The sequence below is a fragment of the Microtus ochrogaster genome, chromosome X, assembly GCF_000317375.1.
Source record: "Microtus ochrogaster isolate Prairie Vole_2 chromosome X, MicOch1.0, whole genome shotgun sequence".
NCBI classification, from domain to species: domain Eukaryota; kingdom Metazoa; phylum Chordata; class Mammalia; order Rodentia; family Cricetidae; genus Microtus; species Microtus ochrogaster.
Window position 1 is genome coordinate 56,216,734 of NC_022026.1, and position 14,909 is coordinate 56,231,642.

At 39.7% G+C, this 14,909-nt stretch overlaps 1 protein-coding gene across 2 annotated transcripts in view; it reads left to right on the forward strand.

Annotated features, from left to right (window-relative positions):
* The window catches only part of Pfkfb1 (6-phosphofructo-2-kinase/fructose-2,6-biphosphatase 1), a 70,525-nt gene that overhangs the window by 28,715 nt on the left and 26,901 nt on the right, over positions 1-14,909 (forward strand). For both annotated transcript variants that reach the window (XM_013350641.2, XM_005358869.3), the window contains 5 exons: positions 6,801-6,926; positions 12,126-12,219; positions 13,186-13,252; positions 14,195-14,269; positions 14,710-14,766. In XM_013350641.2, coding sequence (XP_013206095.1) covers positions 6,801-6,926; positions 12,126-12,219; positions 13,186-13,252; positions 14,195-14,269; positions 14,710-14,766 — 419 coding nt within the window. The remainder of the gene's footprint in view (positions 1-6,800; positions 6,927-12,125; positions 12,220-13,185; positions 13,253-14,194; positions 14,270-14,709; positions 14,767-14,909) is intronic.

The following is a 14,909-nucleotide window of genomic DNA, read 5'->3' on the forward strand; positions in this document are numbered from 1 at the left end:
TCTTCAACAAATTGTGCTGGCAAAACTGGATGTCAATCTGCAGAAGAATGAAAATAGACCCATATCTATCACCATGCACAAAAATCAAATCCAAATGGATTAAAGACCTCAATATCAGTCTGAACACACTGGTTTGTGTTCTTATATGTGTTCAGTTTTAAGAAATTTCCATGACCTTCTGAGAAGAAATTATATTCTTTGGAGTTTGTGTGGAATATTCTGTAGATGCCCATTATGTCCGTTGGATTTATGACATTATGTAACTTAATTGTTTCTCTGTTAATTTATGTATAAATAATCTACCTTTTGATGAGAAGGGAGTATTGAAGTTGCTGGATTCTCTGGCAGACAGAGCAGGGGCACAGCCAAATCAGCCAGACTCTCCCTGGGGTTGAGTGTTGAATGACCCAGCCCTGCCCCCTCCCCTGGCCACCAGGGAGAAACACACCCACTGAAGCAGGATCTCATTTAATGTCATCAGGCAGGAACTTATATAGGGTTGGTATGGGTTGAGGTAGAGTAAGGAATAAGGGCCAATAATATTCTGCCACACTAGCGGTGGCTGGGCAGAGGCATATTTAGGCCAGGTAGCCAGAGATAGGTCTCCAAACTTGAGCTAGGCTCAGGAAGATATACTAGGCCTCACCAAACTCAAGTTAGGCTCAGGAAGTTACACTGGGCCTCACACCTGGGCCCCATGAAGCCCAACAGAAGCCACCCACTATCACTTTATTGGGGTCAATATGTGGTTTTAGCTGTGGTGGTGTTTTTTGTTTGGTTTGGTTTGGTTTTTGGTTTGTTTTTATGAACTTGAATGTCCTTGTGTTTGGAACATTAATTTTTAGAATTATCCTCTTTGTAGATATTTCTTTAATAAGTGTGTAGTATCCTTTCCTATCTTCTGATTACTTTTGTTTAGAAGTCATTTTGTCAGATATTAAAATAGCTTGCTTCTTGGGTCAATTTGCTTGAAATACTTTTTTCCATTTTTTATTCTAAGGTAATACCCCTCCTTGATGATGAGATGTGTTTCTTGGATGTAGCCTAATGCTTGATCTTGTTTTAGAATGAAATTGGTTAGTTTTGTCTTTTTATTGGGTAATTGGGACCATTAATATTGTAACTCAGTGATTATTGATTTCTCTTTTATCTTGTTGCTGTGATGTGGATTCCCTCCATTTTGATTTACTGTTTTGGGATTACTTATTGATTGTTTTCTTCTTGACTGTAGTTGACCTATTAAGATTTAAATTCTCCTTCTAGTACCTTCTTGTTGATATATACTACTTAAATTTGGTTTTATTTTTAATGTTTTTCTTCATCTATTGTGATTGATAGTGTTGATAGATATTGTACTCTAGGCTGACATCTGTGGTCTCTCAGAGCTTATAGAACATGAGTCCAGGCTTTTCTGACTTTCAGAGTTTCCATTGAAAAGTTAGGGACTATTCTAATAGGTCTGCCTTTATATATTACTTTGTGTTTTTTCCTTGCAGCTTTTAATATCCTTTCTTTGTCCTGTATATTTAGTGTTTTGATTTTTATGTGTCATGAGAAATTTCTTTTCTTGTTCTGTTTATTTGATGATCTATATGCTTCTTGTAACTTAATAGGCATCGCTTTCATTTGATTGGGAAACTTTTCTTTCATGTTTTTATAAACTATTTTCTTTGTCTTTGACCTAGTTTCTTCTCCCTATTAGTTGTAGTTTTGTTCTTTTCATGATGTCCCATATTTCTGCATATTTTTTGCCTAGAACTTTTTAGACTTAACATTTTCTTTGACTAATCTATCCATTTCTTCTACCTTATCTTCAATACTTGAAATTCTCTTCTATGTATTTTAATCTGTTGGTGAGGCTTAACACAGAGTTTTTTGTTTGACAGCCAGAATTTTTTATTTCCAGTTTTACTTCAGTTTGAGTTTTCTTTAGTGATTCTATTTTGTGTGTGTGTGTGTGTGTGTGTGTGTGTTAAATTCTGCTTTCATATCTTGAAGTGTTCATGATCTTTGTTAGGCATTTATTCATGCCCATTAAGGTCTTTGAAAATATTTACAATTCTTATTTTGAAATCTTTGTCTTGTGTTTCAGCTAAGTTGTTTTTCTCAGGACATGTTGCAATAAGGGTTGCTGGCTTCTGGAGAAGGCATATTATCTTGGCTGTTCATGTTTATCATTTTGTGTTGAGTTTTAAGCAGCTAGAGTCATGATGTTTTAAGTATTTCTTGGCTTAAATATTTAGTATTGTCAGTATTGGGTGAGTGGTTCATCCATTGGTTGCTGCTGCCTACTTTGGGTCCTAGCCAAGTGTGGTAGCTATGGAGTCCCTGGTAGAGATGTTTATGGGTATCACATAAGAATAAAGATAGGCTAGAAGGAAAGTTTGAAAGGAGTGGCCAAAAAGAACTAGGGGTATCCTGGGTTTATACCAATGGTAGAGTTTCCAGGGGATGAAGGTGGGCTGTGAATAGGGGCTCTTGTAAGCAGATTGCAGGAGGACTAAGAGTAAGTCTGGAGAGGACAGAAGGATAATAAACCCAGTGTACCTGAGTTGCAGACTAGTGTAGCTACTGAGGACCCTGGCAGAGAGTAGTTTTGCAGGTCTGCTGGTGTCACAGAGGAGTGGAGCTGGGTTATAAGACTGAAAGGGGCAATAGGAAAAAGCAGTATAATTCTTGTGTCTCTGTATGGAATATGGTCCCTATTTACACTCTTTTCAGACTGCTTTCAAGATTTTATTTTTATACTAATTGTCTCTAATTGTATATGTTTCCATATGGTTCTTTACATTCATGCAGACACACACACACACACACACACACACACACAAAGTACTTAGTTTTCTATGCTTCTTAGATCTCTGGTTTTGTGTCAGTCACTAATTTCGGAAACTTTAGTCCATTGTGTCTTCGAAGTATTTCTTCTGCATCCTCTAAGCACATTATTGTACTCTTTATTAAGGTCCCATAGTTTTGTGGTCTTCTGTGTTTTTCTTTTATTTTTGATATTATAAATACATAATTGCCCGTTCCCTTTCCTCCCTCCAAATTCTCCCATATATCCTTCCCACTCTCCTTCAAATTCATAGCCTATTTTTTCACTGATTCTTGTTATATGTACATATGTATGTACATATATATTTTTCAGTGCAACCTTATCAGTCCATATGATTTTACTCATATGTGTGTTTTCAGAACTGACCATTTGCCATTGAATTACCAGTTGATGTACTTTTCCTTTGCTAAGACTATATTGCTTCTGCTCTCAGCATTCCTTAGTTGTCTCTATGTAATTCTTTGGTAGGCTTGAAGCCTTGTAGTCTTTCCTCATTGTGCCTTGGCAGGTTTATTGTTATCATTGTTCAGCTCATGTTTATTCAGTCATGCTGGTGAGACTTCATGAGTATACCACCTGAAATTACTAGGAGACACAATCTCACTGCAAACCACAGATTCTCTGGCTGTTATATTCTTTCTGCTTGCAATGTTTCTGTTCCTCATTGTTTCCTGAGCCTTGGGTGTAGCAGTATTCATTGGGACTGGGCTCTATAACTCTGCATTTTGATTGGTTGTGGTTTTCTGTAGTGGTGTCAGTATGTTGCAAAGAGAAGTTTCCTTGATGAAGAGAGAGGACTGTACTTATATGTGAGTATAAGGACAAGTGTTTAGATTATTTTTAGAGATTATGCTGGTTTAGTAAATCAGTGGTAGATAGCTATCTCATCATGTGTGATTACAGTTCAAATAAAGCATTTAACACAATAGTCATAGCCAGTTTAAATCCCTAGTCTGAGAATTCCAGCACCCATGTCATAACTAAATCTGTTTCTGATGCTTTCTCTCTCTCTTCAGACTTTTTGCTTGGTCTTGATTCTTCCCTTCGTGATGCTCCCAACAGACAGTACATCTCTTGTATCTCATAAAGATACATTTCACTACTATTTCATCTTGGATTTTTTAGATTTCTTTAAGCATTTTATGTGTATGAGTGCTTTGCTGCATGTGTATGTGCTTGTGGAGGTCAGCAAAGGTGAGCAAAAGGCAACAGATTCCCGGGAACTGGAATTACATACAGGTGGTTTTCAGCTGACACATGGTTGCTAGGAACTGAACCTGGGTCTTCTGCAAGAGAAGCAAGTACTCTTTTTTCCATTTGTTTATTTTAGTTTTTTAAAAAGAAAACAAACTATCTTTTTCATTTTACATACCAATCCCAGTTCACACTCCCTCCCCTCCTCCCATTTCCTCCATCTTTCTCCCACCTCACCCCCCACCAACTCCTCAGAGAAGGTAAGGTATATTGCTTTGGAAGAAGGTCCAAGGCCCTCCCTACTACTATATCTAGGCTGAGCAAGGTATCCATCCAAAGAGAATAGGTTCCCAAAAAGTCAGTAAAAGCAGTAGGGATAAATCCTGGTGCCACTGTTAGTGGCCCCACAGTCTGTCCCAGCCATATAACTGTCACCCACATTCAGAGAGACTAGTTTGGTCCTATGTTGCTTCCTTCCCTGTCTGGCTGGAATTGGCAGCAAGTGCTCTTAGCTGCTGAACCATTTCTCCAGCCCCCTTCACTACTATTTTCTCTTTTTTTCTTTTTTTCTTTTTTTCTTTCTTTCTTTCTTTCTTTCTTTCTTTCTTTCTCTTCCTTCCTTCCTTCCTTCATTCATTCATTTATTTATTTATTTATTAAAGATTTCTGCCTCCTCCCTGACACCACCTCCCATTTCCCTCCCCCTCCCCCAATCAACTCCCCTTCCCTCATCAGCCCAAAGAGCAGTCAGGGTTCCCTGCCCTGTGGGAAGTTCAAGGACCTCCCACCTCCTTCCAGGTCTAGTAAGGTGAGCATCCAAACAGTCTAGGCTCCCACAAAGCCAGTACGTGCAGTAGGATCAAAACCAAGTGCCATTGTTCTTGACTTCTCAGCAGTCCTCATTGTTCACTTTGTTTAGCGAGTCCGGTTTTATCCCAGGCTTTTTCAGACCCAGGCCAGCTGGCCTTGGTGAGTTCCCAGTAGAACATCCCCATTGTCTCAGTGTGTGGGTGCACCCCTCGCGGTCCTGCGTTCCTTGCTCGTGCTATCTCTCCTTCTGCTCCTGATTTGGACCTTGGGATTTCAGTCTGGTGCTCCAATGTGAGTCTCTGTCTCCTTTCATCGCCTGATGAAGGTTAATATTCAGGAGGATGCCTATATGTTTTTCTTTGGGTTCACCTTCTTATTTAGCTTCTCTAGGATCACGAATTATAGGCTCAATGTCCTTTAATTATGGCTAGAAACCAAATATGAGTGAGTACATCCCATGTACCTCTTTTTGGGTCTGGCTTACCTCACTCAGGATAGTGTTTTCTATTTCCGTCCATTTGCATGCAAAATTCAAGAAGTCCTTGTTTTTTACTGCCGAGTAGTACTCTAATATGTATATATTCCATACTTTCTTCATCCATTCTTCCATTGAAGGGCATCTAGGTTGTTTCCAGGTTCTGGCTATTACAAACAATGCTGCTGCTGGGCGATGGTGGTGCACGCCTTTAATCCCAGCACTCGGGAGGCAGAGGCAGGCGGATCTCTGTGAGTTCAAGACCAGCCTGGTCTACAGAGCTAGTTCCAGGACAGGGTCCAAAGCCACAAAGAAACCCTGTCTCAAAAAACCAAAAAAAAAACAATGCTGCTCTGAACATAGTTGAGCATATACTTTTGCTGCTGGGTTACAGGTGAGCAATGCCGTAACCGGCTTCCCGTGTATGATCTGAGAGCTGGTGAGATGACTCAGGGAGTAGAGATGCTCATGGGGCAGACCAGTGACCTGAGGTGGAAGAAAAGAGCTGACTCTTGAAAGCTGCCCTCAGATATACCCAAGAGATGCCCTTCACTACTATTTTCAACGAAGTTATTTAGTTTGGTAGTGAAGAATGGGGAAGTAAGATTTCTATGTTATTAAGTCTCAGTCCTTGGCAGGTTGACCTTGTGTATTATTGGCAGTGTGACCATCACAATTGTTCTTGTCCTCCAAATGTAATAAGTAGACCTAGCACCACGCTTGGCAGGTACATTTTCTGTATTTCTTCCCACTTCATAGAGTTTGCATCAGTGCCCTTAACTTTTGTCTCCCCTCCTGCAGATTGAAATGTTTTCCCTCCCAGGTGAGAGAAGGTAAATTGCTTTGGCCTGAGTTCCAGGAGAGAAGGGGATAGATTGATCGGGATTGGCTGCCAGGTGCAGTAAGTTACCACCAGTACTTTCAAGATACAGTTCCTGTTGCCTTTCCCTTGGAATAGTAAGGCTTTTTCTACAGGAAAATTGAGCAAATTTTCTGGACAGAATTTGAGCAATGGTTATTTTTCTGTTTACCTCCCCAAGCCAAAAATTTTAATACTTTTCCCAGGATTTTTCTTAATCTTCTCTACTAGCAGCTGGGGAAAAATTGAAAAATATGGAAAGCTATCTGTTTGTAGTCCTTATGAACATCACATTGGCCCACAACCAGCTTTAGCAATTCAGTAGTCATTTTTATCTGGACCTTTTTATGAGTTTGTATGTTGTTCAGCAGTGTCTGTATAAACTAAGAAATACCTGAGTTCTATTGCCCTCTGCAGATCCCTGTTCTTACAAGTTTAAATTGGCTATCTGCACTGCAACCTCAGTTTTCTGATGAGTCTAAGAAAAGATGGGATGCCCATTTAACCTCCTCCCTTTCTCTCATAATGTTGGAAGTAGTGTGGTTTCCAACCATATATCTCTAAGCTAATGGCAGAAGAGCCTCTAAGTGTAGGGATAAGCTTTTGAAGATCTCTCTGTCTTCCAGCATCCATACCGCAGTTCACCAATTCCCCCACAATGATGATCATGGTGGGTTTACCAGCTCGAGGCAAGACCTACATCTCAACGAAGCTCACACGATATCTCAACTGGATAGGAACACCAACTAAAGGTATGTCTTAAAAATAATTTACTATATATCCCCACCACAGGCCACTAACTGAAAACTGAGGAAAGTAGAAGGCCAAACCTTTCAGTACAGAAAATGCTGCACCCCCCTGTTTCTAGGATTAGACCTTCTACTACTGTTGTTACCACTGTCACAATGGTCTTACATATTATATCATTTCATGAGACTATGTTCTGTGCCTAATGCCATGCTGGGTTTTAGGCATAAAACAACCAGTATTAAGCCTAAATCGGCTCATAAGAAGGCTCACAAACTCAAACCAGTCCTCTGAGTACTGCAAGGACTTTTCATCACAACTACGTTGTCTCATCAATAACACTATTTTTTATGTTCATTAGTGTTTTGCATGGTTGTTGGGGCCCCTGGAGCTGGAGTTAGAGACAGTTGTGAGCTGCCATGTCAGTGCTAGGAATTAAACCTGGGTCATCTGGAAGAGCAAGCAGTCAGTACTCTTAACCATTGAGCCATTTCTCCAGGCCCCAATAACACTATTTTTATCATTATAATTTTTCACTATTTCATAGTCAGAAAATAAGGCCAAAGAGGTGAAATACCCTCTTTTTTCATACCTCTGGACACAGAAACAGGGTATGATTAATTTCAAATCTGACATTCTCTGCTAGGTCTAATGCATGGCTGTATTGAAGGGAAGATAAAGGGACCCTGTTCTCTCTCTCTCTCTCTCTCTCTCTCTCTCTCTCTCTCTGTCTGTCTCTCTCTCTTTCTCTTTCTCTCTCTCTCCATCCATTATTTCTCTCTAATCCTTTGTCTTGTTCAACCCAACATTGCATCTACTCCATTCCATCCAATCCCCCTTCCCTGGTCCCCATCAAATCTTCTAATTCTCCTCTTTTTTGTGTGTAAGGGATTGTAAGTGGAAGTTTCTGTCTCTCCCAGTCCCACAGCCATTCAGTCCCAAAGAAGCACACAGAGGCTTATGTTAATTATAAACTGTTTGGTCTATTAGCTCAGGCTTATTATTAACTAGTTCTTACAACTTAAATTAACCCATAGTTCTTACCCGTGTTTAGCCACATGTCTTGATACCTTTCTCAGTGCAACATTCTCCTCTTGCTTCCTCTGTGTCTGACAGGTGACTTATTCTCTGCTTTTCTCTTCCCATAATTCTCCTTGTTTGGTTGCCTTGCTTATACTTCCTGCCTGGCTACTGACCTATCAGCATTTTATTAAACCAATATGAGTAACAAATCTTTACAGTGTACAAGAGCATTGTCCCACAGCAAGGGATTGAACCCAGGGCTTTGTTTATAATAAACAAAAGCATATATTCTGCTACCAAGTTACACCTGGTGCCAAATCTTCTCTTCCCCACCCAACTCCATTTATCCTTCCTTGCCCTTTATCTACTTTCTCTAATTAATTCACTAAAGTTTCCCAAGTGCTAAAGCCCATGCCAAGCATTAGGAAAGAAATAAAATTGAATGAGACTTGAGGCCTCTCCTGGAAGAATTCTAACTCTAAATGTTGTACATCACAAGTCCTAGGGTGGACTAGGACTCAGACAATATTCTGAGGGTGCTCACAGAGGGAATTGTTGACTGCAAGATGTCAAAACCTTCATGGGTAAGAATATGTCTGAGATGGGTCCTGTGGAAAGAAGGGAACATTTGTCGAGGCAGAGAAGGCAGGAAAGAGCCCCTCTTTACACAACTTCTACCAGATTAAGAAGCACATGGCATAGTAGCAGATGTGTCTCTGTCTTGATCCCACTTTTATTCTGTTTATTCAACTTTATACCTATAGTCTCTAAGGGTCTCCTTGGTCTGAAGTTTTGAACCAAGCCCCTTTATTTCAAGACCCATCCACAGCTGACTTATTCTAGCCTTTCAAGCCCCAGCCACAGTGGTTTACCCCTTTCTCCAAAACATACTTTGCTTCCTGCAGATGTTATACCTTTGTTCAAGGAGTGTCTGCGTACTTGTAGTCTACCTACAGTGCCCTTGCTTCCCACCCTCACCCTCATACTCACTAGTAAAAGATACCCATTGGACTGGAGAGGGAGGGGGAGAGGAGTGGGGGGAGGGAGAGAAGGGTGGGAGGAGGGGGGAAGGGTGGGAGGAGGGGGGGAAGGGTTGGAGGAGGGGGAGGGAAATGGGAGGCTGAGAGGAGGTGGAAACTTGTTTTTTTTCCTTTTCTCAATAAAAAAAAGAATTAAAAAAAAGATACCTATTCTAAAAGGACTTGTTCAAATTTTGCTTTCTCTAAGATACTCTAAGCTAACCCGAAATGTAACTTTTTCCTTCACCCCCACTCTTCTGCTTAGTTCAATATTGTCTCTGTTGGAGCACTTAAAGGACTCTGTAGGAGCTCCACTGTTACCTGATTTGGTTGCTGTCTGACTTTGTAGTTTATGAGCTTCTTGAGAGCCCTATCACAAAAATCTATATGTGTGTATGTTTATGCATGTGTCCCAGAAGTCATATCTCACTTTATAGAGTAGGTATCTGACTTAGTCACTGTTCTATTGCTGTGAAGAGACACAATGCCCATGACAACTTTTATAAGAGAAATTATTTAATTGGGGACTTGCTTATAGTTTCAGAGGCTTAGTTCATTATCATCATGGCAGGAAGCATGTCAGCATACAGGCAGACATGGCAATGGAAAAGTAGCTGAGAGTTCTACATTTTGATCCACAGGCACAGAGATAAAGAGAGACACTAGGCCTGGCTTAGGTTTTGAACCCTCAAAGCCCACCTCCATAGCACTTCTTCCAACAAGGCTATACCTACTCCAACAAAACCACAGTTCCTAATCCATCTCAAGTAGTGCCTAATGCCACTCCCTGATGACTAAACATTCAGATATGTGAGCTTATGGGACCTATTCTTATTCATATCACCACATTCCATATACTGGTCCCCATAGCCTTGTAGACATATAATAATATAAAAATGCATTCAATCCGACTTCAAAAGTCCCCATAGTGTATTACAATCTCAACATTGTTTAAAAGTCCAAAATTCAAAGACTTCTGAGACTCATGGCAATCTCTTAACATTAACTCCATGTCAAATCAAAATTTTAAAAAGCAGATCATATAATTCTAACATACTTTACCAGAATATACTTTACCATTCCAAAAGAGAGAAAAGGGAGCATAATGAGGAAATACTGGACCAAAATAAGACTAAAATCCAGCAAAGCAAACTCCAAATTCTGTATCGACATGTTTAATGTCCAAGTGTTCTTCAGATCTCCATCTCCTGTTGACTATAACACCCTTCTCTGTGTTGGCCTGCTTTCCACACCTTGTCTGCAGTTCTCCTTGGCAAGTATCCTACAACGCTGGCATCAACAGCATCTTGGGATCTGGAGTACAACCCAGACTTAACCTTTACAGCTTCTACACAATGGCCTCTCAGGCTTCCATGCAGGGATTCTACTGCCACACTCCTAGCCTCAGCTACTTTCCTTAGCCACAGAGGAAAATCCCATAACCCCTTTCTTGTATCCTGGACTCCAAAGCCAGAACCACATGGCCAGAGCTGCCAAGTCTTTCTGCTTGCTGGGGCCAGAAGATGACCCCCTCGTTCAAATACATTTTCATTAGCTTTCTTCACTACTTAAGCTTTTCATTAATTCCTCTTCACAAGTTGGAATCTTATCTTGGTGTGGGGCCTTTTCCTGAGGTCACCAGTCCCTTCATTCCATTTACTACCAGGCTTTTCTTTGAATTTTTAATCTCCTTGAGCACCACTTAGCTCTCCATTATACTTCCTGGTGTCCCTTTTCTCCTCAAACTACATTTTGTGATTTTCCTTGCTCAGCTTGCTCCTTTTCATTATAGATCTATATAAGACTGATTACTAATAACTACGTGACACAGTCATTATTAGTCTGCCTTGAAATCTCTACTGGTGCCATTAGTCTAAAATTCTTCAGTTTAGCTTGAGGCAGATTTTTAGTACAAGGCAAAAAGTAGCCACATTTCTTTGCCATAATATGATGAGAATGGTTTCTAGGTCACTTGTTAATTATCTTCCCCTCTGTAACTTGAGCTGGGCCCCTACAGTTTAAATCGCCCTTAGCACTGCCTTCCATGTTCCTACTAGGATGGTCCTAGGTCTTTCTTAAAACATCATACCCACTTTTCTAGTTCAAAGTCCCAAAGTCTTCCATATTCCTCCAGCAAACAGCATGGTCAGGTCGGTCACAGCAATGCTACCTGATACCAACTTCTGTCTTTGTCACTGTTCTATTTCCTTATAAAGGAAAACATTTAATTGGGGTTGGCTTACAGTTTCAGAGGCTTAGTCCATTATCATCATGTAAGGGAGCATGGTGGCATGCAGGCAGACATGACCTGAAAAAGTACCTGAGAGTTCTACATTTGGATCCACAGGCAGGTGGAAGAGAGAGTGACTATAGGCTTAGCACAGGCTTCTGAAACCTCAAAGCCCACCCCTGGTGACACACTTCATCCAGAAAGGCCACACCTCCTCCTATAATGCCATACCTCTTTATCTGTCTCAAATAGTGCCACTCCCTGATGACTAAGCAATCAAATATAGCAATCAAATTTATGAGCCTACAGGAGCCACTTTTATTCCATCCACCACTATATCCTAAAGTTATTTCTTAGATAAATGAATTAATGAAATATGGTTTCTTTGACTGTTTATCTCTTTCTCCAATCTTCTCTTTTTTCCCTCATTACAAGTAGGAAAGTGCTTTTGAGAGATTTACATTTAGATTTTCCCTTATGACATAAAATGGTAAAATAACCTTGGTAGCTAGAAATCAGGAGACCCAGTCTGTATGTTATCAATTCACTCTTGTTTTGACCATTTCTTTATCTTCTCTATTGAATAGGACATTTAAAGGGTTGGAATTTATGATAAAATAAAATAGTTTAGACTCAAACAGACTTGTGTTTGAATTCTAGTTTGCCAGTTATTAACTTGGAAGCTATTTTGTACCTCTGAGCTTTACTTTCCTCATTTGTAAAGGTGAAATAGTTAACCCTACTTTGCAGGATTAATATGAGGGAGTAAATGAGTTGGTACCCATAATTTGAAGCTTTATATGTATACTTTACTTTTATATGTACAATTTCCTATGAATTATGCCTTCTACCTCTGAGGTTCCTTTCAGCAAGAACATATTTCTGGCCACTACAATCTTCTCACCCTCTTCACTAGGGTTTCCTGTTTTCAGTGTTTAATTTAGGCCAGTATCGACGAGAGGCAGTGAGCTACAGGAACTATGAATTCTTTCTCCCAGACAACATGGAGGCTCAACTTATCAGGAAGTAAGTGCCCAACATTTAAGAACCTGTGGTGCCCTTTGACTAAGAGGGACCTTTCTTCATATCCTACTAGGGGAGTAGGAGAGGGTAGTCCGTTCTTCTGTGGCTATTCAAACTTTTGACGTTTCAACATAGTGTGGTCATCTATAATCTTCATGCTTGTTATGAATAGGAAAAATGCAAAAAGTCTCAGTGTTTTAGGTAAGTTTACAATTTGTGTTTGGCCACATTTCATAGTTACCTTAGGCCATGAGTTGAATACCGCCTTGTCCTTTTTCTCAACCTACTTGAAGTCTGCTCTAATCATAGCCATTCCCTATCAAGAAGCATTTACAGTTTTCCATTTCTGGTACGAGAACATAGAGATGTCTTACTCTAGCATTGAGATTGAGTGTTTCAGGAGCTCAGCCCTCCTTACTCTCTGCAGTGTCATCATTTCAACTCTTAAACTCTTTTACCTATGTGGCTATAAGTACTTCTAGGTGCAACCTGGCTCTCAGCTTTTTATCTATGTCTTCTTTATAGAACCCCGTAACCAGTAACTAGTAAAGAGATGCTATTTTGCTGAAAGCCTAAGTACATTATCTCTTTCATACCCATGTTTACAATGTTGCCTAGGCCAGAAAGTCATTGTAACTCAAAGACCATATTCCTAGTCCTTAACTGTGTCCATCAACCAATTCAGCTTGAGCTCCATTAGCACACAGTTAGAGTCCTAAAACTAGGATGCTTTTATTGCTCAGTTTTTCTTGTACATGTCTTTTATATGCCCTTAAGCTGTACACACAGAGCCAGTTTGAACTATAACCTCTCTATACTTAACATGATGCCTAGAACAAAGGATGCTGTGTATATGTTCAACAGATGAATAATTTACTATAAAGCATATGAGAGATGGTTCATAAGAGAAGAGTGGTAAGAGGAACTCATCCTGGGAATAGGGATTGTCTGCTTCTTTCTGTTTTTCAGGCAGTGTGCTCTGGCAGCCCTAAAGGACGTCCATAAATATCTTAGCTGTGAGGAAGGTCACGTTGCGGTAAATAATCTTCCATTTCCCCCCTCGGGCTATCTGTCATTATGGAAAATAGATAATATGTACTAAGCATTTATTTATGCCATACATTATTCTAAGTACTTTGTTTATATTAATAATTTAATTCACATTGTCCCATGAGATAGTCGTCATTATTATGCTCTATTTTAGATCACGAAAGATTAACTTATTTTCCAGGGTGGTGCAATATTTGCAGAATCCATACTCTTAAGCCCCATGCTTCATTGATTTGTCCTCAAGATTTAGCAGTATAAATATTTAAGACTGAAGTACAAACATTTCTTTCTTTTCTTTTTTCAAAATGTTATAAACTTTCTTATTAAAATCCTTGCAAACAATTACAAACATACCATACAAAAATAACAAGACCCAAAGTCTATACAACTTCATGAACTTCATACACTGTGGAACATAAGCTGTGAAGCATGTCTTTTGTTGTATTTTCTTTTTTTAGAGAGTGATTTACAATTTTATGTCTTAATTCCTTGGGTTAGAGATTCTCAAAAATGTGAATGCTAAGGATAGAGAATTTTTCCTGTTTCTGAACTTTTCTAAGGCTTTAGGAAGGGCAGGCCTCATCTGGAGTAGCAGCTCTATTATTGTTCTATCAGCAATTCATGGCTGTTATCAGAGCAATCTTTCTTCTAGGCCTGTTACTTGACCTGTAACATGATCCTAAGAAAAATTTCCAAGCTTTCTCATGCTTTATTACATTCATAGGGTGGAGGATATTTCTGAGCAGACAGTAAGGGCTCAGTGAATGCTTTTGAAAGTAATACAGGCCAATTCCAAACCCTTTTCTTGAAAACTTTCTTCAAGTTCTGTCCCCTTCTGGAAGCCCTCTACTTGGAACAACGGTGAATGAAGACTGGTATTATATCAACACTAGATTAAGATTAAGACAATCTTATTAAATGTCTCTAGGTTTTTGATGCCACCAACACTACCAGAGAACGACGATCATTGATTCTGCAGTTTGCTAAAGAACATGGTTACAAGGTAGAGTAACACAGCCATGCTTACTTAGAGCAAATTACAAAGAAGTACAAAGTAGGGCACTTAGAGCAGCCAGTTTGAACACCGTAGGCTCAACATCTAGCTTTCCAGGGTAAACTGAGAAACAGCAGAGAAGAACAAAACAGACATGCCTGGTCAGGCAATGGAAGCTGGTTACCAACAGGCTGATACTGGGGACAGTGAGGTGGCAATGACGAAGGAGTCTTGAGAAACATGTAAGATCCAAAACCCAGCCAAAATCTGGGGCAGTTCAATTAGAGCCAGGCTGCCTCATAGGAGTCAGAATCCTGAAAGCACTATTGTATAAAAGCATTGTTTTTAGAAATGTCGCTAAGGATGACTCAGGGATATCAAGAATGGTTGTGCTTGTGTAGCTCCCCAAAAACATAATCCTCTGCTAGAAAGCTCTTTTTCTCTTCTAGGTCTTTTTTATTGAGTCTATTTGTAATGACCCTGACGTCATTGCAGAAAACATCAAGGTAAGGAACACAGCTCTTCCTTATTCTTTTAAAAATAAGTCTTAATTTAATTTACATCTTAAATCTACATGTATGTATGTGCATATATACACACATACATCATGTGTGTGTTTGTGTATGAAATGTGTAAAATGTGAAATGCA